This window comes from Tamandua tetradactyla, chromosome 20 (assembly GCF_023851605.1).
Source record: "Tamandua tetradactyla isolate mTamTet1 chromosome 20, mTamTet1.pri, whole genome shotgun sequence".
NCBI classification, from domain to species: domain Eukaryota; kingdom Metazoa; phylum Chordata; class Mammalia; order Pilosa; family Myrmecophagidae; genus Tamandua; species Tamandua tetradactyla.
In genome coordinates this window covers 32,476,203-32,501,400 of record NC_135346.1, presented here as the reverse complement: position 1 = coordinate 32,501,400, position 25,198 = coordinate 32,476,203, and the positions used below count along the sequence as shown (strand labels likewise).

Genomic DNA, 25,198 nt, shown 5'->3' with positions numbered 1-25,198 from the left:
TATGCATGTATCCAGATGGCAAAACAGATATGTGGGAAGTCAGCCAGCACCCTATATTGAACAGCCGAGCAGAGCATCAGCTCTTGGCTTTGGGATGAGGGAGAATCTTTGGGATCAACAGGAGCAGAGGTCCTTTCCTGGATTACTGACCCCTTGGGAATCTGCTGGAAACCATGGACCTTCTCTGTAGAGAGACACACAGGCACCTAAATGTTTACATTATAAGTTTTGTAGGTTCAAGGACTTTTTGAAGGCCAGAGCTGGGTGCTGTTCTGGGGTAGAACCCTATTAAACGCAGGCGCCTCATTTTTCAGATGGGCAAACAATGGGCCGCTTCGAGGAGGTGACACTAGAACAGATGCCTGAAGAATGAGAAAGATCCAGGCACTGGAAAATCAAATGGGAGAGTGTTCCTGGCAGAGGCAGGAGCAAATGCAAAGGACCTGGGTGGGAACAAGCTGGGGGTAGCTGAAGAACTGAAAGGAGGCCAGTGTGTCTGGAGTAGAAGAGGCCAGCGAGAGAGGTGGGGGCCATAGGCTGCAGCAGTTTGTCATAGAATATTTTCTGCTCTCCATGTCACTCAAATCCAATACATCATCCTTCAAGGTCCATCTCTTCCAGGAGGCCTCTCCCCCTGCTCCAGCCCAAAGGGCACTCCCGGTCCTCCGAACCCCCTGGATAAGCCTAGTGCTGAGTGTGCCCCTGCGTAAGGCACATCCTCTTAACAAGACCCAAAGCCTCTCTAGGACAGGGACCAGGTAATTAACTCTTGTCTCTCCCAGAGTGCAGGGCACACAGCCCATATTCAACCAAGGCCCACTGCACTGGGCCATTCATGTAGTGTAAGAGTGAACCAGGTAGAACGTAGAATCTGACTCTGCATCCAAGTCTTACCTGCACTGTTTTTAGCCAACTGACCTTGGGCAAGTTTCTTAGCCCTTATGAGCCTCTGTTTCCTTATTGGGAAAACGGTCATAATAATAATGCCTACTTCAAGGAGTCACTGCGCGGATGATTAAGTCCTCGATAAAAACTTTGGCTATTGTTACTTGTATAATTACTATCACTATCACCAGTGATCTTATCTGCTCCATACGAATGACGCACGTCCCCCAACCAAAAATCTAATCCCTTGTGTGTCTACTAGTGGAGCAAGTGGAGCGTTTCAACAAAAAATATCACGCCCAAGTCATCAGCAGTGATGCCACCACTGGCAACTTCTCTTGCCTGTACAGAAGGCGAAGCCTGGCCTTGGCCTTTGCCACAGATACTTTCCTACAACCCCTTCCAATCTCTTTGCCCTCCTCAGCATTGCCTAATATTAGGGAGGGCTCTTGTAAAGATCCACGGTCACAATGTCAGGACACTTGGGGCTGGCTCAGCCCCTGGCAGCCCCTGGGTGATTGCCTGTCCTCCTGGGGCCTCAGTTCCCTTCTGAGCAAGGAGGTTGTTCTAGATGATTCTGTCAAGCCTTCCCCATCCTGGCATCAAGTCTGTTTAGGCAGAAGCCCCAGAACAGATGAGGCAGGCGGGACCGGGGTCATCTGCTCTGGACAGCCCACCGCAGGGAGAGGAAGAAAGAATGAAAGACAGAGACAACTTTGGCTGTGGGGAGAAGGGGGAGGCCGGGGGAAGGAGGAGACAGAGGAGGAGGAGGGACGGTGGGGGTGGAGGGGAGATAGACCCAGCCCAGAGCTCTGAGTGGTTTCCTGTTGCTTCTAACCCCCTCCACATTCCTGCAGACCTTCAGACTGCCTGGAGAGCGCTCCGCCTGCCGCCTGCCAGCCACCGAGGTATGCACCACCCTGCCTGCCTTTCCCTGCTGTAGGAGCACCAACCCGTACACCCTAGCTCACTCCTCCAGTTTGCGTGCCAGGGAGGGGAAACGGTCAGTCGGGGAGACGGGGATGGGAAGATGCGCATCTCTTCTGGGTTCCATTACCATCTCCCATTTAGGCAGGGTCCCCCCCACCGGCTGCCTGTTGCCTTTCGGAAGCCTGACTCACAGTATCACTTGGTCTCCCTTTTAGGTTTGCAGAAAAATAATCTCACTAAGTCTTTGGGGAGTTCTCTTCTCTGTCTGTCTGGCTTCACAGGCTGCCTGCCAGTCGTCTTTGCTCCCTTTGCTAAGGCGGCAGCCTCCTTCTTTCCTGGGAATCGGATCCTCTCACAGCTGCACCAGGGGCCCGGCTGGCAGCCAGAGTCTCTCCTCTCTCTGCTGCAGGAGAAGAGACTTCCTAGGCTTGCCTCCTGTTCAGGGACTCTGTTTTCCAAGACAGACTTTGCACAGATGATAAGTTGGTCTCCAAAAGGCGGAGGGGAAAACTTCACCTTTGATCAGCACCTCTGGAAGACTTCTGTTTCCCCCTCACTCTACCCCCTCCGAGACCCTCCTCCCCCAATCATACAGCACACCAGCAGACCGTCGGGCTTGGGCGAAGCGTCGTCCCCTGGGCTCCCTGGGATGGAAAACACAGGCTCTCACCAGCAGTAACAATTCGTTTATTTAGATCTGCAGGTTCTAGGTATCAGATATCATCCAACTGGGGCACTGGATCCCATGGGAGACAGGATGCGGGGGAGGAAGGGGAAAGGGGGAAGGCAAGGTGGAGAGAGTTTCAGGGCCACCTTCTCACACGTCTCTTTTAAGAAGTGTAAACTTTGCACAGGACAGGTGTCCAGCCCGTTAGAGTGGTAGTCTTCTTCAGACAACCCTCTTTCCTTTCTTCACCCTCAAAGCTCCCTTGACCAGTTAGTTGATGGGGTGGGGGTGGGGGACCTCCCGCATGTCTTGATGAGCACCAAGGGAAAAGGGAGCACTGGGATGGGACATGGCTTCCATTAATGCCAGTCTACCCAGAAGGAAACAGACACACACACATTTTCGTCAGGAAAGGACAGCATCCTTGCATTAGAGAAAGTTTTCACCAGCCACTCCCTGGACATAGATTTCCATACACCCCATTGCTGGTGGCATAGTGAGAAGGACTCAGGCTGGTGCCCAGGCTCCCAGGTTCAAGGCACACATGCCATGTGTGATCTTAGGTAGGTGGCTCCTCTGGACTTGATGCCTCCATCTTAAAGTGAGAGGGCTGGGCCGGAGGGTCTCTGCAGCGCCTACCGTCCCCTGGAACCCCAAAGGAAGATCTCTAAGCTTAATCTACCAGCTGGCCTTGAATGGGCCTAGAAGGGGCAAGTTCTCTAAAACTGCTGTGTGTGAGTGTGCATGTGTGTGTGAGAGAGAGAGAGAGAGAGAGAGAGAGAGAGAGAGAGAGAGAGAGAGAGAGAGAGAGAGTTTTCATAGCCTTCAGCTAAGATCTTCGATGGGACCCAGACCCCCCAAATGGCCAGAGCATGGTGTGGGTGTGTGATACGGCAGAGAGCAGAGTGGAAGCAGATGTATCTGTGTAGGAGGATGAAACATTTTGAAGTGGGAATGGTTGGGGGAAAGAGTTAACTCATAGCCCTCAGCTGCCACATCGACAAAGCCCAGGGCAAAAGGGGCAGGGGGGAGGGGTGTTGGGAGGAGGAGAAAAGACAGGCCCGGGAGAAGGAATCAACTTTTCAAACTTTCTCCAAGTCCCACCCACTAAAAGGCGCTTCTCTGCTATGACTCACGCTCAGAGGAATGCGAGTTGCCACAGTAACCTTTTTTTCAGGGTCTCTGCCTGCTGGCTGGGAGGGGATGCTGGGAACACTCAGAGAAAATCAGCCTCAGTTTGAATGTCCTCCACTCCGGCCCCCAAATACTAAGGATACCCGCCCACTCTAGGCCTTGTCCTTCTAATCTCTGAGGACCCCAGGCTGCTGTGGGCTGGGACAAGCTCCTCACACCAGAAAGGGTGTTTGAAGACCTGGATTTTAGTTCCAACTCTGCCCAAAGTTGCCACTTGACTTTGAACTAATCGCTTCTCTCCTCTGTGCCTCGGTTCCATCATTAGTTATACAGCAATAAAAGCAGCCACCTCAAAGGGATATTGTGTGGCTGGGATGGAATAATGCACGGGGAAGCACTTTATAAACTGGAGCATCAACCTAATGCGATAGGTTTTTAGAGCTGATGGCTTTATGGAATCCAGAGTTGGTGAAATCATTCCCAGCTTTTTTTTCCTGGCAGCTTTATCATCTTGGGGCTTGTGTAGAACTTGCCTTTACTAGAAGTGCTGACAGGAATATCAAAATATACATATATTGGTTAAATTCATTTTGGTTTGGGGACCATCTTGTGTATTTCCCAAGAGTGTCATACCCTCTAGTGTGAAAACAGCATTGGCTAAAGGCACGAAAAGAGTGGATTCTAAATCATGATGCATAACCTTGGAAAAGACCCCTTCCCTCTCTAGGCCTCAGTTTCCCAATATGTTAAATGAGAGATCTAAACAAAATGGTCTAGCTTTGGGCACCCTTTTAGCTCTGAAGCTCTGAACCTAAATTCCAGATGCTGCCTTCATTAGAAGGCAGAATTGGCCTGCATTTTTAACACCCACCCATCCTATCCCCTAGATAAAAAGGAAGCAAGCAAGGAAGGGCTAGAGGATCTCGGGTTGCATAAATCTTTATCCATCTATAGAGATTCATCAAACAAATGCTGTGGCCGAGATTTAGTATTCACAAGATCAGCTTCCCTTGCTGAAAATAAGCTACAAATAGTTAGGGGTGGTGGAGGAAAGGGAAGACCTGCGGATATGAGGAAAATGGTGGAATATTGGCTTTTGAATTTAGTTAGATAGATAAATAAGTGTGCAGAGATAAACAGAGACAGACCCAGGGATACAAAGAATAAACATTAAGTTCACCAACAGGTAACCGCTGGCTCAGCTAAAAATAAATGCATCAACACATGGGCAGACAAGAAAAGTCCTCCACTCACATACCTCTCCCTGAATGATACCTAAACTTAAAGACTCAGACAAGTTCCAGGGACATATCTTGATGCATATGCAAAGCCTGCCCCTCACATGCATGGGCCCAAACAAACAGCTGCTGCACCAGGCATACCCACAGAGACACACATACAGGTTCTCAAGACTGTATCTAACTTATACAGACACATAGTCGGGTGTGCAAGCACATAGACAGGCACAGTCAGACATTACAGATCATTTCAAGACAAAGGGCACTTAGATACATACACCACCAGACCACAGTTATAGCTTACAGAAAGAGAAATTGGGGCTCAGAAAGGGAAAATAATTCACTTGCAGTCACACAGCAAGAGGGGGTCTGAGCCAAAACTTCCAGATGTTTGGAATATATCCAGATGTTCACCTCCTCCCCCTCCCTTCTTTTTCATCCACTCACTCTGGAATTTCATGCACATACCTCCCTCTACAGGCAACAAGCACTGTGGATAATAACTGTTGAGCTGTACTTTCTTTCTCTGTTGGTAGCCATAACCTATCTCAGCCCACATGGCTTTGCCAATAGGCCCAGAGGCTCAGTACAGCCTAGCTGATAAGTGGCTGCTCGTTTGCTCCCTGTTGGCTCCTTCCCTACCCTCTGTCTTAAAAGCAGGGAAGGAAAGGCTGGAGCTGAGCTTTCGGGTGACCTTGTGCACCAATGAAGCTGCCTTTTCTCTAGAACACAGAGCCTGGGTCTTCTCCTCAACTCCATTTCTGAACCCAGGGATGGCTGGGTTGAGCAGAGCCAGGGATAGCAAGTAGCCATTTTGCAGAAATATTTAGAGAAACAGCCTCTTCCTCATCTAGGAGGAGAGATCTTAGAATTAACTCTGTTCGCACTCACCAAGCCATAGAGCTTAATGTCTGCTAAGAAAATATCGATGGATATTTTCTCACCCACTCTTTCTGGAGCTGGGTTCTTTCAGGAAATTGGTATTAATCCCTCTCATTTGGAGATCTTTGCGGGTCATCTTGTATAGTCATGGCATTAGCAATCCAGATAGATCAGAGGAAAAACAAAAAAAACAAGGCGAACATATAGATGTTTCCAAACATCTGGAAGTTTGGCTTATATACCAGCTTGCTGTATGACCTCAGTGTGTTATTTTTCCCTCTCTGAGCTTCAGTTTCTCTATCTGTAAAATAAGAGGCATGACAGAGAGTTCTCACATGGCTTGCCAACACCAATCCATTGATATTGGCTGCCAGAGGAACTGCGTTCAGGATTTTGAAGTTACCCTGGGTTCTGGAGGAAAAATTCTATGATTGATTAGTAATGTCTGCCGCATGCACAAGAGGGACAGGAGGAGACATATGTGCCACATATTTGCTATCTTCAGTATCTCTTGGGCCTCTTGCGATGTGGCAGCAGCTTGAATGCTTTGATCTTATTTCTCATCCCCTCCATTTATGGTCACCTCTGTTTGCAGTTGTGGCCCCTAGGGGGAGCCAAGAAAGAGAGCCTGATGCTCCACACTGAGCGTCTTCTAAACAGGGTGAAACGTGGCATTTTAGCTGCCTTTATGGAGTCTCAGTCACGCTAATTTCAGCTTCAAATTCTGGAGCTGCTTTTGATGAACCTCATCAATGCTAGGCTTGAGCACCCGTAACAAACATCTCTAAAAGTTTCTTGTAGCTTCTTCCCTTCCAGCAAGGAATATTAAAAGTGGAAGCAGAGAGTCAGTGGGTAAGTTGGGAGAAATACACCTAAAAGGCCTCTGCCTGAGTTGAGTCAGAAAGTCAGCACTAGATGGCCTTAGACACCATCTTCCCCAAGGGTCTTCGAATTGTATTCCTAGGAAAACGTAGGGATCCTCAGAGGTCTTCTCAGGGGTGCCAGACTGTATAGCACTCCATGCCCCCATCTCAGCTCCACTTTCACCAGCTTTTTTAAAAAAATTTTAAGATTATTTATTGAGTATATAATATTTTCATTAGTTTCAACAAATGCAAAAGGGTTTTAGTTGTTTCAAATATTGGATGTCTGCAGAAGACTTGTTGAAAGTAAAGATTCCCTGGTTTACATAATTTTGGACATTACTGATCTAAAACAATCTTTTGATTGTATAGAAGGGTGAAGGGTAGATTAGGCCAGGGAGCAGAAAAAATTTTCCCAAGTTTGTGCAGTGACCTGGAAGCAATGCTGCCAAGACTCGGCTTCAGAACTCTTGACTTTCATATCAGGAGCTGTGGCTGCTCCCTGGGGGATGAGCAGGAGTGCCAGGATGGCCCCAGTGGCCAGGCAGTGCCACCTCTCTGGCCTGGCTCAGTACCCCCTCAGGGAGCCCGCCTACCCTCCTTCCAAGGCCCAGTTCCCTGGCAGGCCTGGCACATGGCTCCTTTATTAGCCTCTAAACTTGTTTTTCTCACTTTGGGTTTGTTTACCAGGAATATGTTTTTGGAACCCTTTGTTTCCAAGCTAAACAGTGGGAGCAAGAAGCCTGGCTTGTGACAGCGGCCCAACTAAAGGCCAGCCCAGGGAACCGCCTTCACCACTGTGTCCTCTGGAGGCGGAGCCAGGTCTCCATTGTTCCACCCCAACACCTCTTCCCCCAGGGCCCACAGACAACAAGCTGAAATTCTTGCACTGGTAGGAGGAGCAAGGATTTTCTGAGATCCTTAGATTTTTAAGGTGCTCTTCCAAAATACGCCATTACTTACTTCTTACTTGTATTCTCTTGTGATATTCTCCTATGAACCCTTCAAGGTAGATGAGTCATTATAAAGTCACTTTATAAAGTTTAAGAATTATTAAGCAGCAGAGCCAAGGCTTAAACCTGTATACTCTGACTCCAGAGGCCAGGACTTACTTTTATGCTAATCTGCCTCTACAACAGCTCTAAGTGCTCTGCCTGATATGGTAGCCACTAGCCACATATGGCTATTTAAATTCAACTTAATTGAAATTAGATAAAATCAAACATTCAATTTCTCGTTGACATTAAGAACATTTTAAGGGTCCAATCACTTCGTGCGGCCAGTAGATACCACATTGGACAGTGCAAATAGAATACTCCCACCGTCTCAGAGCATTCTATTAAGTTGTCCTGCTCTGTATACTCTTTCTACTCAAATAGATTTGATGGTTGCAGCTCAGATTGTGTGCTTCACATTCTAAGAGTATGATTCCAAGACAAAGTTCTCCGACTGAGATTTCGTCCTGATTCTGACATCCTGCAACTTTTCAGAGAGCTCTAAGGAGGCCCTTCATGTTTTTAAGGGAGACGAACTGGGGGGCTGGCTGTACTTTTCCATTCCCAGAGTCTTTCCAAAGAGAGAGAAGTGACCTCAGCTTCAGGTCCTGCTGGCAGCCAAGGATGGGTTTTCAGCTTTCTCCAGAGCAAATAAAGGCAAAAGGAAGGGACTCCATGTACGGAATGGAGGAGGAGGCAGCGGGGTGGGGATGGGGGTGGGGGGGTGTTTGCATCTGATGGCCACCAAACCAAGGGAAACACACCTCCTGCTCCTCTGCTGGCCCAGGGTTCTTCCCCTCCCGGCACCTCGGGTCAGTTCATAGCCCAGCTGGGCCTCCCTCATTCAGGTGACTACCTGGGAAGGAACAGCCACCGAGGGAGATTGTGTGCTGTGGTGAGAGCATGCCAATGGTGGAGTTGTCCTGCCTGGGTCCTCCCAGCCCTGCCACTCACCCCCTGGGGCTTTGGGCAGCTTTCTTCCTTCTCTGAGCTCCAGTCTCCTCACCTGCACCATAGGGCAGAAAGTCATGCCTAGAGCCCCAAATGGGACTCTGGACTGTGAAAACACTGAAAAGAAGAAATACATGCATCATTACTAATAGCTAACTAAAGATATACAGAAGGGGGTAGGTTTCACTTTATCTTTTGCCATTTGGTTAGGGAGGATCTGGTCATTTGTATGAAATGTGTTCATTTATTTTTTTTACCAGGTGTGCTTGGCCTAGGCTTGATTGGTATAAGATGTGTGCACAGCCAAGTTTTGAGGATTAGAGTTTGACCCCATGTTCTGATTTTGCTGGGTTACCGTTACACCCAATCTCTTTGTAGGATGGCCTCCTAGCTTCTTTGGCTAATTATGTTTGGAGAGATATCATGACTATGCAGGGATTGTGGGTGTGCACCCGGGAAGAGCCTAGCTGCTCTCCTTCCCTCCCATCCCATCATCCGGAGAGAAGAGGTTCTGGGACTGCAGATGAAGCACTGGGCATGGGAAGAACCTAAACTGTGGAAAATAACTCCAAGATTTTGAATTCTTTGCTTAACACTCTGCCTGCATCTCTCCCCAAACCTCAGCCTGACTCTGAACATACCCCCAGTAGACCGAGCCCAGCTCCATGAGCAGCGGGCTTGCCACCTAGAGATAAGCCTGAATGTTGCATGACTTTGGGCAAGTATTTCTTTCATCTTGACCTCAGATCCCTCACTGAAAAAGTGGGACTAAGAACCCTTCCATGCTTGTCTGCCTGCCTTCCAGTGTCAGGAAGTTTCCAAAGGGACAGTATATATGTGAGAGTATTTTAGAAACTGTAAAGCACTACAAGACTTAAATAATTATTTTTCTCTTCTGGCTGCGACACTAGGAATGGAGGTCGTAGGGTAGTTGTACAAGAAGATGGTGAGTGGGATAGAGAGAAGAGCCAGCAAATCCGCTCCCTGGTGGAAGCAGGGGATCTGTTACCTCTGCTTAGAAGAGAAGCATCTGTCTTCCAGTTCTCTGAACCAAAACTTATTAAATTTCCAGGCCCAGCCAGCGTATTTGTCCAATGACTGGTCTTCTCTGAAAGCCCAGACAGGTGACTTTTTTCATTCTAACTGCCAGTCTTGCTTTGATCCTTCATGTCCAACAATCTCAGACAAGTCCTTCATTGATACTTTCTCCCCTGTTCCATTTGCCCAAAGCCATATGCCGGGGTTGTTTTGTTTTGTCTTCCAAATGAGAAAGCAGGAAGGGAGGTATTTCCACCAAGCCTGGAGAAACAAACTTTACAGCTATTTAAAGTGTTATAGTGAGGGACAGGAATATTCCAGAAACTGCCTGGAAAGGAAAGGTTGGACTCCTTTGGGTGTTGGGGCCAAAACAAAGCAATGCCAAGCTGCCAGGTCAATTCCTTTGACTCCTGTTAGTTTTACTTCACTCAGACTACCTGAAATAGGGAGTGAGGTTATAGCCCAGTAAAGGACAGTTATGAAGTCTGTTCTTCCTTTCCCTGTTGCCACTACCCAAATGCTATGATACAAGTGAAGGTGGGTGATACCAGAGGTGATAATGTGCCAAGACCAGCACACACCTGTGGCATTATGGGGGCCTTTTAAGGGCATAGTCTACTGCTCAGGAAGAAACCCCAAAGTTCACCTACTCTAACCTCTTAATGGATGGATGGGATAACCAAGATCTAGAGAGGGCAAAGGACTTACCCTAGACCCACAGCAGGATAGCACTGAGGTATGACAAGAATGCCCAGCATTTAATACCAAGCCTCATATTTTTCTCATGATGCCAGGGTACCTTAGCAATGATAAGACCAATATGGAAGTTTGGGGGGACAAAAGAAGGAGGACATGGCCGCTGCTCCCTTTGGCTGACAGGCTGTCTTGGGGCAGAGGGAGCAGTTGGTTCAACATGGTTGAGAAGAAGAGCCAAGGTCACCTAGGAGATGGACAAGGGAGGTGTCTTTAGGCCTTCCTAAATCCATTTCTTTGACAATGAAATCCATTTAGTTAGAACAAGAAATCAAATGTTCCCACCACATATCCTCTGTTAGGGATGGCATGGTATTGAATCATCAGATGAAATTCTGCTCTAAGATCCCTTACAGACATGAGATTATTTTATTAGAGTCTACAGCTTCTCATCCAGAGAGGGAGGTCTTAGCAGGGACCTGGCAGGAGAATTTTTGAGATCTCAGCCAACATCCTTTAGCTGTGAAGGGGAAAGAGAAGATAACACATAACCTAGGCGAGCATTTGGGTAGAGTTTCACTAGAGGATCCAAAGGGCTGTCCTTTCTGGGTAGAAAGGAGAAAAATGTAGCCATCCTGGTTTGCAAGACTATTGTTCTTTGTTTTAGAATGTAGGTCTCATTGTCTCAAGTTGGCAAGGAGGTGTGGTCTATTAACTTTTTCCCATTGTGGGGGCAACGGGGAGGGGATGGAGGAAGTTGGGGGGGTGGTGAGGAGGAAGAGAAGAGCTTGGGGCATAGGAAAAAAGAATCCTAGAACATCAGGGTCTGACAGCCTTTAAGATGACCTGGTTCAGCATCGCCCAAACTCATTACATCTCTTTTAAAAGCACAAATAAATTTATTAAGAAAGGAGTCTTTAGATCATTACCATAAATGGAAAAGTCTGTGTATATTTGCCATAAACAGGAGGATACCGTAAAAATAAGCACATAGGAAACCAAACCATTTTTATTGGATTCCAGCTGGATATAGTTTCCTGCGGAGACTGAGTCAGAGGCCTGCTCTTTCTTATGTAAAAAGGAAGCTACATGGACGTTATGGAGGAGTTGGAGACATCTTAAGCACCACACTGAGACTTTCTCTGATGTAGTCAGATTGAAAGAGAATTGAGTGGAAGCAGCTTTTCCCCATGTGGTTCATTGTCATTAATACTGTTCCATGTGCCATCTAAAATTATCTCGCAGGAATTCAGCCTCAGAAGGAACTCTCCATCAAGAAACCTCCCACTCACGGAAGTCTCAATCTTCTTCCCGCAGTGTTCCCAGCACCATGAGGACCTGGGTCTTCTTCCTCCTTTGCCTGGTGGGGAGCGCCTTGGCAGCCCCTGTAAGTACTCAAGGATCACCCTTCTTGGGCTCGTCTTCTACCACCAGCTCCAGGGCTGCTGAAACTGCCAGCCTAACGGGTGCTTAGAAGGAACCGGCACTTCTCCATCTTGAGTTGGTTGTCTTGTTTTTAAAAATATTTTCTCTTAAACTAATAAGCTCATAAGAAATTGGAATGAGGACCATTGGGTGGAGGTTTGAGAGAAGAGATTTTCATGTCATGTGAAGATGAACATTCTATCAGTCAGAACTCTCCATAAATGGAGAGGATTGGTTGAGCAGGAAGGGAGAGCTCTCTGTGATAATGAGGCATTCAAGCAGAGGTAGAGGACTTCACAGGGGATGATGTTAGCAGGGAGTAAACCCACAGAAAAAGGGATGGCTTGGTTTCTAAACCAGTGAGGGTTATTTGGTTGCAAGCAACAGACTTCAATCTGACTAAATTAGGGGGGAAATGATGTAGGGGTTGATCACAGAGGCGAAGGCATGGCAGAGGACAGCCCCAGGGTCTAGGAAGCAGGGACTAGAAGGACAGTCTCTGAGATATTGTCATCTGAATGAATCCATTCCAACAGTTTTTAATGTGTGAACATTTAAAAATCCAGGGAGAGCCCATCTGGCTGAGTTTGGATCTCAGGCCAGCTTCTTGGCCAGGTGGACTAAGCCCCTTCATTAACAGACAGTCCCTCCGAGAATTGTATGTGGAGGGCAAGGAGTGGTTGTCCAAAGTGAAAATGGAAGACGTCACCAGAAGAAAGAAAAAATGTGGGGCAGGGAAAAAGAGCAGTTTCTTTCACTGGTGACTTCCTCATCCTCTCTTCACTGCAAGGATATGAGTGATGGGAGACTCTGGCATTCTTGATCAGGCTGATAGATTTTGGCAAAAGATTTGGCAAGGTTGGCATAAATTTAGAAGCAATCCCAGCAGGCCAGGGGCTTCAAGGAATTACAAAAAAAAAATAATAATTAAAAATAATATGATCATAACTTAGAGGAAGATAATGACATTTGCTGACATTCACTGTGTTCATTTCCCTGAGGGTCTCAGTTTTCCCGGCTGCAACATGAGGGCAATTGGCCTGGATCAATGGATTTTAGACTTTATAAGCATTCAGAAGTGGAAATGCTTTCTTTATTTTTCCTATTTCTCTGCCCAAATTACTCTGGAATGTATCGGGGCATCACACTAACCTGTACAAACCAATAGGATCTCACGCTTTATTCAAGATTCCATGTAATTATGGTGTTTGAACAAACTGACCATACAGGTTAGATTAGGTAATGCACTACCCAAAATTTAATTTTGCACGAAATAAAATCTTTCCCTTTGATCTCACACTGGAGTTGAAGTTTTAAAATATAGACCATATCATCCTTTACCCTGAATTGATTGACCTTAGTCCTATCCAGATTTAATTCATTCACATCTCTACTTGAAGACATCACCAGAATTCCAATCACTTTTTCAAGTTTTTAAACAGTTGCTGTATGGGGTAATGCTGACTGTCATAGCTTCAGAGCTCTAGCTCTGAGTCTCAGATGTCACACAAATACCCAAAGTTCCAGGGAATGACCAGGTTATATACACACAGCTCAGCATCTCAGAATGTAGAATAAAAGTTACAACTCCAGAATAGATGTGACTGCTGTAAGAGCTTACAATGTAGAATCCTTTACAATGGGCCCCAACCTCCCAATTTCAATTTTCCAAGTTTGTATATTTTAGTTAGTCCATATGAGTGAGGCATGATCATTTTTCTTTTCGTTTCTGACATTTCATTTAACATCCTGTGTTCAAGGTTCATTCACTTACTTACATGCCTCACAATGGAAATACTTTTTGAAGCTAAATATTAGATAGAAACCTCAGATATAAAGCATATTAAAGGAGAGCTGCTCCGTTGTTCCCTGGGCCCACATTTGCCTTCTCCTTTGTCCTCTTCCCCCCACCCATCCCAGGGAGCTGCTTTCTAAGCCTCCCTGCTTTAGTGTCCAGGCCTGAGGCACTTCAGAGGTGAACCTGAACTTGGCCCTGCCCTCTCTAAACCTGCCTTTCTCTTTCCAGCAGCAACAGGAAGCCCTGCCTGATGAGGCAGAGGTGGTGGAGGAAACCGTAGCTGAGGTGTCCGAGGTAGGTGGGTGGAGACCCCAGAACCCTGGCCTCTTTCTGCCCACATCCATTCCCTGGGGACTCCAGACAGGTCCTGTGGTCTCACTGCTGGAACCGGGCATTTGTCCTCTTCCCATTTGCACACACAGCACACATCTAAGTCCTGTGCATCCCCCTAGTCCCCCCCACCCCAAATGCTTCCCAAACCTTCTGTAGGACCCCACAGTTTGCAGCCATGAGCTGAAATTTTCTATTTTTTTTAAGCTGTGGTACAATTTTTCTTCCATGATTACCCATCTTCTTCCCATCCATAAAACAATGAAAAGGGAACTGCTCTGGTGTGGCTGGCTGGGGTGGAAGGCCCTGCACCCACTCTTGCCCTAATACCCTTGTGCCTCCGAGCCATCCCAGTGGAATTCCAGGGCAATGCTAAACAGAGCAGATATATCAGATTAAATCTAAGTTCCAGACCCCGCATCTCTGCTCCCTGAGTCCTGGGCCTGACCCACCTTTCCAGCTTCATGGTGTCACCCTAACCCCCTTGTACATTTGAAGCTTCAGGCAAGTAATTTCCAATCTGTCCTGGTGCAGTCTCCACCCCTTTCCTCCAGGTTCAAGATGGAGGTGGGGATTTGACTCGTTCTTCTCCCTCCACTCCAGGTCCCTGTGGGAGCCAACCCAGTCCAGGTGGAAGTAGGAGAATTTGATGACGGTACTGAGGAAACTGAGGAAGAGGTGGTGGCTGAAAGTAGGTCCCTTCCCTCTGACTTGGCACATCCAATCTTTGTCCTCTGCTGCCTGGGTCTGCAAGGAGGGGACAGGCCTACATGAGATTCCTTCCCAAGGAAATGCAGGGTGGGGGCACGGGGGGTTCTTCAGTGGCTGGGAGGAGAAACAGCTTTGATCTAAAGGTTGGAGATATTCTCTGGTGCTCAGTCCCCTGGAATCTGGGAGAGATCTATTTATAGCCAGGCCAGCCATTCCGTGAGTGGCAGGAAGGGAAATTTCCCAGCTGGGTGTGACCTTCTCCCCTCACAGCTCTTACCCTCATTCCAAAGGTGGGTTTCACATTCCCACTGAGGTCACTGGTCACATTTGGTCACTGAGCTCCCTGAGAGCCTCTGTTCAACTGTTCAACCCAATCCCCAGATGGAAGTAGACCCGAGAATACATCAAGTGCTTTAACACTTACTAACTTATTTGATTTTCACACAGCTCTGAGGAAATGAGTCCCACAAGTAATAAATCCTTATCCCTGACGTTAGTGCCAGAAGGAGAAAGGTGACCAGGCACTCTGGCCCCAGCCCACCATTCCTCAGAGTAGACCGGCATTGCACACAAGTGGTTAAATGGACTTTGGAGGCAAACCAAGCAAGATTTGAATATAGACTTGTCCCCTCCCTACACAAGTGACCTTGGCAGCTTGCTCAGCCTAACCAAGCCTCAGCTTCCTCATTTCTAATACGGGAAATGAAGATTATAGACCCTAGGACTGCCGGGAGGGTTGTGAGATGAAACATAGGAGCAGTTGGTCCCATACCTGGCAGACTGGACATCCAACAAAGGATGAATAATATACCCCAAAGAAGGCATCAACAGGGCAAAACTAGATTAAGCTCTCATTTTGAGGAGAATAGCAGGAGTTTGGACAGAGCTGACTAGTTTTTGTTGGAGCATAGGGGTTTCTACTGAGTCATGTTCCTTCCCTCCTCCACACCCACCTCATCCTGTGTTTACTAGACACAGCTGGGCTCTATTGTTCCGTGTAGACCTTGGGACTCTTCTCCCTTTTCCTCCACAGCCACTTAAGTCTGTTTTGTTGGACCTCACAACTCCCTGGCTCTGTGACAATAGCTGGCTTTCCAAGTCATTCTAGAAAGCCTGTGCTAGAATCCAGAAATGTCCAGCTATGATTGATCAACTAAGAGCTGGGACCACGATGGTTGCTTCAGTCATGGTGGGGACTGTATGGCCTCCAGGATTTCCAGGTCCCAGATGGAGCCTCCAGCTCCCAGACTGACCTGACCACAGTCTGAAACTCTAACTCCCACACTGAGCCATTTACTCTCCATATGCTGATTTTTAGGCTCAGTGAAAGCACAGAGGACTCAGGGCTGCCTAGAGCCAGATTTGAAGCTACAACTCAGAACTGTCTGCCCAAGGATCAGTCTTGGCTGGGTTGCCGTGGACATGCTAGCCCAGGGGTGCTGACTGCATGCCCTTACTCCCTTCCAGACCCCTGTCAGAACCACCACTGCAAACACGGCAAGGTATGTGAGCTGGATGAGAACAACACCCCCATGTGCGTGTGCCAGGACCCCACCAGCTGCCCTGCCCCCATTGGCGAGTTTGAGAAGGTAAGGCAGAGGGGTGGGACACTGGCTCTTCTGAGCACAGAGGTTCTGCCCCCAAAACTGTTGGCTTGGTGGTTCTATGAGGCAGCTCCAATATCAGAAATCTCTCGCAAGATCCAGACATAAGAAAGAAGTGGTGTCAGTAAGTCTGCCTGGCTCTTGATTTCTCCAGCAACTTGTAGCATTTATTCAGCACCCTCAGGTTCAATGTTCTGTGCCAGACTCAGAAGAGACTGTATCAGCTCCATCAGGTACTAAGGCAGGAGCTTCCTGAACTTGGAAACAGCTTAGCATTAGGTCCAAAAATGTGGGTTCTGGAGTCAGGCTGCTTAACTTAAAATCCCATCCCCACCACCATTTAGTTATGTGATTTTACTTAAGTTGCTCATCTGAATTTCTGTTCCCTCATCTCCAAAAAGGGGGTTTAAATAGTCCCTATCTCATAGGACTGTTGTGGGGACTTGTCAGATAATGCCTGGTGCATAGTAAGTACCAAGTAAGTGAGATTTTAAAAAATTATTTCTCAAAACTATTCATTCTTCCTCCAAGAAGACTCATTCATTCATCTATTAGTCAGTCCATCCATCCATCCATCCACATGGCCATCCATCCGCTCAGCCATCCATCCGCTCAGCCATCCATCCACCCATCCATCTACCCATCCATCCCAGTAAATATATATTGAGCACCAACTCACAGTAACCATTTAGCTAATGGCAATCTAGCTCAGAGAAGCAAATCTGGCATTAGCATCATTCCCACAACCACCCTTGGTGCTTCTCCATTTCTTCTCTCCCCACCATAACATATCCTCTGGGATCCAAATTTTAGCATCATCACAAACTCTTCCTCCTCCTTATCCATATATCCTATTGGTTACTAATGCCTTTGATCCTCCCTCTGTTGTATATAAGCACTAAATATTAAGTAGTTGTGGGATACTCAACACAGGTCCCCCTCCTCCTAATACAGCTACTACTGCCATTGCCCTCATTCAGCCCACAACATCTCTGCTTAGCCACCCCCATGTTTATACATTAACTAAGAGGACTTACATGGCTCAGCACGTAGTTACACTCACAGCTAAGATTTATTACAGTGATGCATTGAGGATATGCAGTGACTTCTAAGGGGAAATTACACAGGCAGAATCTAGAGGAATCCATGTGCAGGCTTTCTCATGCTTTCTCCCTCCCATGAGGAGTCACAACAAGGCAATTTCTCCCCAGCAACAGAAATGCAGCAACATGTGTGTATTTCTGCCCATTAGAGACTTAGCACCCAAGGTTTTAAGTGGGGGCTGGCCACATAGGTACCTTCTGTCTAGGATATACCAAGATTCCTGACTCCCAGAAGGAAAGCAGACATTCAGCATAAACCACAGTGCATGTACAAGCAGATTAAACTGAATTAATCATCTTTATCATTTAGGGGCATTTCTATAATGGGGTGGGGAACTGATTACCAGCCAAGTTCCCAGAAGCCAGCCAAGGGCCAACTTTGCCAACAGACCCTTCTGAGTTTCACCATCTTGGGCCTCCTCTTGACCTCTTTTGCACACTGCCTTTTCCCATCCCCATCTGTAATTCAGCTTTCACATGTCTTCCAGGTTTGTTTCCCCATATCTCAGCCATGACTGAGTCATGCCTGTGCTCAGAGATAGCAGCTTTCAGCAGGGGCTAAACATTGGTCTGGGAGCCCAAAGAGTGGGTTCTTGGCCCAGCCGCACCACTGAGTCCCTGCCTGATCTGAGGCTAGCGGTGTTCCTTGCTTGGCCCTCAGTGTCTCCATCTCTGAAATGGGTGAGGATGGTGAAGGAGGGGGTGCTCTGTGCTTTGCCGACAGGTGTGCAGCAATGACAACAAGACCTTCGACTCTTCCTGCCACTTCTTTGCCACAAAGTGCACCCTGGAGGGCACCAAGAAGGGCCACAAACTCCACCTGGACTACATCGGGCCTTGCAAATGTGAGTCTCTCCCTGGACCCTTTCAGCCTCCCATCTTGGGGAGAGTCCACTCACCTGGCCCTGAGGCTGACAATGCCGCCTCCATGCCGCTGCTTGGGAAAACCTCTTCCCCCTTCTGAACTTGAGACGTTCCCTTTCATGTGAGGTGATGAGCATTCTCTCAACTGTGAGTTTGTGACATCTCCTGGGGAAGATCTGAGCTACCGTGGGAGCAAAAGATCAGGGAGGATCCTCATTACCATTCAAGACAACTGCATTTCTTTTCTCTAATCACAAGAAAGTTCTTATATGGGGCCAACCCAAATCTCTCCTGCATCCACACTGCAAAGCAAAACTGAGGTTCTCTCTGGGCCTTCAAAGTTTTTAAAAATATTTAAATTTGAATGCTTTCAAACAGAGGCGTGCCTGTCCAGCTCCTCTTATGCCCTGCTACTCAGCATTATTTTACTCTGGGCCCTTTTATTACTGCCTGCCACTCTTAAGACAGGATTAACCACCCTCTTCGAGAAACCTGGATGTCAGGTATTTGAGGGAAAAGATGCCAGGATGTTGTCTCGTCTTTTATTAGTGATCCTAGCTGCAGATTTAGCTGACCCAGGTATGGGCAGCCTCCCTATCCTCCGAAACACTCAAGGCCACACCTGCCCTCCTCTCCAAGACATCATCCATATGTGCTCCGTTATATTCTTGCACAGATAGCAATGGATAGAGCCATTCACCTTCCCTAGGCGTACAGCGTGCAGAAAGGTAGAGGGAAAAACAAGGTTATCCTTGTGGTCAACCATACTCTTCCAAATACGGGCTGCGGAGGGTGAAATGAGAAAGACACAAACTTGGAAGAGGGTAGGGGGAGGATCTGTTGTTGGAAATTCTTGCGCACAGGGACTAAGGGGTGCTCCAAGGAGGCTTTCACCAAGAGGCATGTGCATCCTCTGCCCTCCCACCCCAACTGCTAGTGCTCCCATCACAGCTGTCCTTCCACTCCACCTGTAGCCTAACCCATAGAGAGGCTTTCCATTCAGCCACAGAGGAGGGATGAGCGAAGCCCTGAGTTCCTAGATGACCACATTGCCCCAATGCCACATGAGGCTCTGATTATATGGCCTTGAGAAAACCCCTTCTCTCCATGCTGACCTCAGTGCGCACATCTGTCCACTAAGAAAGATGCACTTGGATGAAACTTCCAATGCTGTCACGCTGGGATTCTAGGTTCCAAAGACCAGATGGGATCATGATCTCTAAGAAGGTTCTGGTGGTTAAGCATGACTTCCCCTCCCTCTCCCCTGCTAAACTGGGCCTGTGGATAGATATGATTCCTCAGCCTCCGAGCCTCAAACACCTCTCAGAAGTTGACATCACCAGTGTGAGTCCTGGCCTGTGCTATGGTCACACTCAGGGCCATCACCCAGAGAGGTGCAGGACCCAGCAGTTATAAGGGTAGCTGACCTGGGTGAACCATTTTCCCCAGGAGACAAGGCTTTGCATTTTCCCATTTTCAGAGTATTCTTTCTCTCTGCACCATCTTCTTTGGTCCTTGTCACGTAAAGTAACTGTGGCCAGGGCAGGAGAAAGTTTGGGCCACTCTGCCAAGATCAAGGAAAGAAGTGGTTGTAGGAAGAAGCCATGGGGTGGGTGAGGAGAGTGGCCCAGGGGGCCAGGACAGCTGGACGGCCCCGGAGGGAGCGTCAGGGTCTGCGCTGACCACGTTTGTTCTGGACCCAGACATTCCTCCCTGCCTGGACTCTGAGCTGACCGAATTCCCCCTGCGCATGCGGGACTGGCTCAAGAACGTCCTGGTCACCCTGTATGAGAGGGATGAGGACAACAACCTTCTGACCGAGAAGCAGAAGTTGCGCGTAAGTAGCCTCTTCCCAGCCCGCCCCAGGATGCCTGCCTGGCCCTGAGCTGCTCTGCCCCGGGCCCTGGGCTGACTGAGGGCCACAGCCCCTAGAACTAGACCGTGACGGAAGCCTATATCCTTACCCAGAAGGGGGCATCCGTCCTTGGTGCTGGGACACACGGGGGACACATACTTCTCCTCGCTGCCCTTGGAGGCTCCTTGGGCACTTTTACGTCTTAAAGGCTCTAAGATGTCCTAGAGTAACCTGCTCACTTGGCTCAACTCTGTGTTAAACTAAAGGCACACAAAGCACCCCACCCCTTTTTTATTTTCCCTTCTGAACCAGTGGTCCTTACACTTTAGTGGACATATCAAGCACTTGGGGGGGTGCTGAATGCAGATTCCTGGGCCCTGCCTCCGACCTACGGAATCAGACTTTGTAGGAAACAAGGCCCAGAGCTGCATCTTAAAACAACGGTGGGGAGCTCCCTGGAGCTTCCCTTGAGAAATACCAGTGTACACTCCGACAGCACCTTCCACTTCTGTGGACGGGAAGCTGATAGCCGCCTGCGTCACTTCCTTTCCCCACATTTTGAGCCTTGGTCTTGACCAGGCTCGGCCTGCTCTGGCCTTCGGCAGAGGAGGGAGGGGTCCCGACTGGCTCGCATGTCCTCCCCGGGACCTCCCGTGACGGTCACCTCGGCTCCCACAGGTGAAGAAGATCCACGAGAACGAGAAGCGCCTGGAGGCTGGAGACCACCCCGTGGAGCTGCTGGCCCGGGACTTCGAGAAGAACTACAACATGTACATCTTCCCCGTGCACTGGCAGTTCGGCCAGCTGGACCAGCACCCCATCGATGGGTAAGACCCCAGGCTCCCAGGGGCCCCAGGAAGCTGCTCTGGTCTGTCCCCGGAGTGGACAGAGTCACGGACCAGGAAGGCACACTAGATTTGGGCTAGAAAGCCTCGGAGCAACTGGAGCTCCTGACCCTGGAGCCCACAGTCTGCCCAGGGCTGGGGGCAGGAAGGAACAGAAATCTGGAGAAAGGATGCAGAACTTTGAGGAAGAAAGTCATGAGATATTCACTCAATATGCTAAAGAGATAGAGGTCAGAGTGCCCTGAAATACCTCCTTAACCCTGAGAGTGCTGGAGCTTGGGGACCCGCTAGTTAAGGGAGAGTGGGTTAGGAAGGGGTGCCAGGCTCCAAGGTGGCAGGGCTGAGGTGCAGTAGCAGGTCCTCCCAGGGACAGCTGTAGCCAGCACACCTAAGGTCCTTCAGCTGAACAGTTGGCCAGTTAACAAATGTTTATTGTGTGTCTATTATGTGCACAGCATTATTCCAGGCAGGGTGATTTAACAGTGACCAGAATAGACTGTCCCTGCCCTCATGGAGCTCACACTTTCTGAGATGATTTGGCCATGGGGATCTGTATCTCACAATCAAAGGAAAAAATAAAAGCCCCCGGGAAGATGCAGGTGGGGCTTGCTCCATGAGCAGCTGGGCCGGGGGTCTAAATCTGTCACCACCTTCTGGCTTTCTCTAGCTGTGTGCCCGTTAGGAGCCTGGGGAAAGGAGCGCCCTGCTCTCCTGCCTGGAGGCGCAGTGCTGTGTCCAGGGAAGCTCGGCTCTGGAACGCTCACCCTTTGCTCTTTGCACAGCCCACGTGCCGGGAGCCTGCCCACCGGATGGCCATCCTGTGTGGCAGGGTCTTCTCAGCTCTGGGAAGCTCCCAGCTGCTTCTCTCCCAGGCTGTTACTATGGCTGGGATTCAGCTGAATCACTCACTGGGGAGGGGAGAGATGTCGTGGGGGACATGTGGGACTCCGGCTGAGCAACTGGAATAACTGCAACAAAGGGGCGCGGGAGGGAAGTTGCCAGATGGAACTGCAAGGACTGTGTGCATCTGGGAAGATGCTCCAGATCTGGGCTAGGGAACCCATTCTCCTCCTCTTCTCATCCCGGAGCTGCAGTGGGGCCTTGACGGAGGCCCTGGGACCCCCTGGGCCTCAGTGTTCCCAGCAGTACAAAGAAGGGGGTGGGAGGTGTCCTTTTAGTTCAAACAGCACGTGATTCTTTCCATGAGTTGGGCGGGGCTGGGTATCTGGAGGTTAGAGAGAAAATTGGGATCATGTTGTTCCCTGGAGCCCCTTGGGGGAGAATGTTTTGGGGACAGCTAATTGGGGGCTCTGGAGAACAGAGAAAAAAGTCATACATCTGCTCTGGAGTCCAAGGCCAGCAGGGAGATGAGGGGAGAAAATACAGAAGAGAGAAAAAACAGAAAGGCCTCCCTCTCTGCCATTAAATAACATCCAAAAAAAAAAAAAGGTGAAAGCTCTATGGCTAAGGGAAAAGTTCCCTTTGACTCTTCCCTGCCAATATCAGTTCTTTCCCATACCCCTCCCCAGAAGTTGGCACTGTTACAGTTTGTTTCTCTTTAGACCCTTTTCTGTCCGTTTGCACCTGCATACATTTGTTCATAGAAAAGGTACAGATTTGATCTGCCGGGATCAGAAGTGCTCAATATTTTAACTTGAAGCATCTCTGCCTCTAATGCTCTAACGCAATTTAGGAAACAATTCAGTGCCCACAGAACCACATTACTGGAAGGGCCTTTAGAAATTATGGCCAACCCCTCCCCCTATTTGACAGATGGGGAAACTGAGGCTCAGAGTAGAGCAGGTCAGTGGCAGGATCCTGGCTTCTCATCGTGCATTGAACACCCTTTTCTGTGCCACAGGAGCTCAGAAACCCTGTCTCCTGGAGCTGGGGTGTGGGGCCGCCCCGCCTTCAGGCACCCCCTTGCCTCGTCCCTCACAGGTACCTGTCCCACACCGAGCTGGCCCCGCTGCGTGCCCCCCTCATCCCCATGGAGCACTGCACCACCCGCTTCTTTGAGACCTGTGACCTGGACAATGACAAGTACATCGCCCTGGATGAGTGGGCCGGCTGCTTCGGCATCAAGGAGCGTGAGTGTCTGAGCAAAGGGGCTGCGGGCCGCCCCCGACCACGGTCAGAAGCTCTGCTCCCCGGGTGGGCTGTCCTGTCGCTCCCTCTCTCTCTGTGTGTCTGTCCTCTCTCTGCCCGTTTGACTCCAGTCTGTGCTGCCTATCTGGGTTGGTCCAGCTTTCTCAGGCCATCTTCCCGGCCCTCCTCTGTCCATCTGACTGTCTCTCTCTCCAGCATTAATGCTCACTTTGTGCCAAGCACTATTTTGGGAACTGGCAGGCTCAGAGAGAGGAAACAGGAAGTGCAACTTGGCAGTGTGTGTAAAAGACCGGGAGCCCAGGGTCCCCAGTCACCGACTTCCTGTGACTCTGGGCAGGCTGCCCAGCCCCTGGTCCTGGGATGAGTCGGGGTCCCTGGACTCCTCGGGAAGCGCGTCTTCTTTGCCTCGGGGCCCCATTGGTAACTTTGCTCTCTTTTCTTGCTTTGCAGAGGACATCGATAAGGATCTTGTGATTTAAATGCACGCCTCCTCCTGCAGTACCCGGACTCTCTCTCTCTCTGACCTTCCCTTCCCCGTTTCCCCCAACGTTTAAAATGTTTGGATGGTTTGTTGTTCTGCCTGGGGACAAGGTGCTAATATAGATTTAAATGAATATAGATTAACGGTGCTAAAAATGGAAACTGTAACCCAAGTCCTGACAATTCTTAGTGGTAACTATTCTTAAGGTCTCTTACTCACCCACTAACGGTCCCGTTTTCCTCTCACCATTTGCAGCATTGCCCGTTGCCTTGCTGGCTTCTGGGTAGAAACCTTGATCTGCTCCTGTCTGCCTTAAACAGACTCTGATTTTCTCCTTATTTCTCTGTTTGAAATGAATACCGGCCAAATCAGACTTGGTGTTCATTTTATTTCAGGGTGTTGGCTGCCAGGGGTGAACCTCCCCTGGTGGCCAGGAGGTGGGCAAAGGATGTTGGCAAGAATGTTTCTGGGACTAGAGGACAGGAGATGGGGGAAATCCTTGCAGGACCAGAAACGCAGACAGCAAGTCTCATCTGCCTGAGGCAGCCACTGAGAGAATCTGGGGCCAGCTTATAAAAACATATAAACTCGCACATGAGCCCAGCCCCTCACCATATCGCCCCTTGCCTTCCAGGGCAGTTCTTTTCACATTAGGCTGTTTCTTCAGATTTTGAGGCCTGAGGACCACCACGTCTCTAAAATCCCACAGAGCTTTCAGGGGTTGAAGCACCACTTTGCTACAGGGCGTCTCCCCTCCTAGCTTCTTTGGGAGATTCTCGGGGCCCTGGGAACTGGGCAGCTGTTGCAGGCAGGAAAGCCAAAATCAAGAGCGAGACAGAAAGTTGTAAAATAGAAAAAGTGGTTTGTGAATTTTTTTTTTCCTCACGTTTGGATAGCTGTCATGAGGTTTCTAGCATGTTCCTCCTTTTTTCCTCTTTCCTTTTTTTCTTCTTTAATCAAGAGAAATCTTCAAAGTCAATGGGATGTTCGGATCTCACAGGCTGAGAACTCGTTCACCTCCAAGCATTTCATGAAAAAGCTGCTTCTTATTAATCGTACAAACTCTACCCATGGTGAGAAGAGTTTGGCAAATCTTTCAAAATAAAAAGTAATGACTTAAACTGCTTTCCTGAGTGGAGCCGCCTCATTACCCTGATGCACAGATACGTGCACAAACATGTCCCACCAGGGCTGCAAAAATGCAAACCTTAGCCAATACTCTATTATGCATTTGTACACACACTGTACACACACAGTGGCTTACATACACACAGAGAATGTAAGGTGTATATAACCTCTTTACATAAGCACTATTTACTAACTGCTTTAATTGTATGACCAGGTCTGAACCTTTTGTATTATTGTACTTCATTATCACAAGCTCCAGGCTAAGTAACTATCCTTTCACTCATCATTCATTCATTCAACAAATATTTATGATGCCGGATGCTGGGCCAGGGACATAATTGTTGCAGAGCAGACAAAGTGTTTGTTCCTTTGGAGCTTATAGTCTGTTGATGGAGATATTAAATAATTGCACAACTAAATATAAACAACTAGTTGTGATAAGTGCAAAGAAAGAAGAGATTAGGAAACCAGGAGTGTGTGCAACAGAACGACGTGGCATTATTCTAGGGTTGCGCCGCCCACGCTGGAAGCCACTACCCATGTGTGACTACTTATATTTTAGTTACAAGTAATTGAAATTGAAAATTCATTTCCTCAGCCACACTAGCTACATGTCAAGTGCTCCACATCCATGTGTGGCCAGTGGCTACGCCCTTGAACAAAGCAGAT

General features: G+C 48.6%; 1 protein-coding gene across 3 annotated transcripts; it reads left to right on the top strand.

Annotated features, from left to right (window-relative positions):
* The first annotated feature begins 1,660 nt into the window (after nt 1–1,660).
* SPARC (secreted protein acidic and cysteine rich) lies at nt 1,661–24,527 on the top strand. 3 transcript variants are annotated; one of them, XM_077137452.1, is made up of 10 exons: nt 1,661–1,793; nt 11,594–11,663; nt 13,731–13,793; nt 14,433–14,520; nt 16,008–16,129; nt 17,972–18,092; nt 19,815–19,948; nt 20,645–20,793; nt 22,753–22,901; nt 23,371–24,527. In XM_077137452.1, the coding sequence occupies exons 2-10, from the start codon at nt 11,607–11,609 to the stop codon at nt 23,397–23,399; spliced, it is 912 nt and encodes a 303-aa protein (XP_076993567.1). In that variant the 5' UTR covers nt 1,661–1,793; nt 11,594–11,606; the 3' UTR covers nt 23,400–24,527. The 3 variants fall into 3 exon arrangements, with proteins under 3 accessions (XP_076993567.1, XP_076993565.1, XP_076993566.1); XM_077137450.1 differs by having other exon boundaries at nt 13,728–13,793; XM_077137451.1 differs by having other exon boundaries at nt 1,679–1,793; nt 11,522–11,663; nt 13,728–13,793.
* Nucleotides 24,528–25,198: the final 671 nt, after the last annotated feature.

What these genes read in the sequence shown, in the direction of transcription:
- SPARC (XM_077137450.1), top strand. Translation starts at nt 11,607, where the DNA reads ATGAGGACCTGGGTCTTCTTCCTCCTTTGCCTGGTGGGGAGCGCCTTG. An exon ending in CTACATCGGGCCTTGCAAAT is followed by an intron (nt 18,093 to 19,814) that starts GTGAGTCTCTCC and finishes TTCTGGACCCAG; the next exon opens with ACATTCCTCCCTGCCTGGAC. An exon ending in GACCAGCACCCCATCGATGG is followed by an intron (nt 20,794 to 22,752) that starts GTAAGACCCCAG and finishes CGTCCCTCACAG; the next exon opens with GTACCTGTCCCACACCGAGC.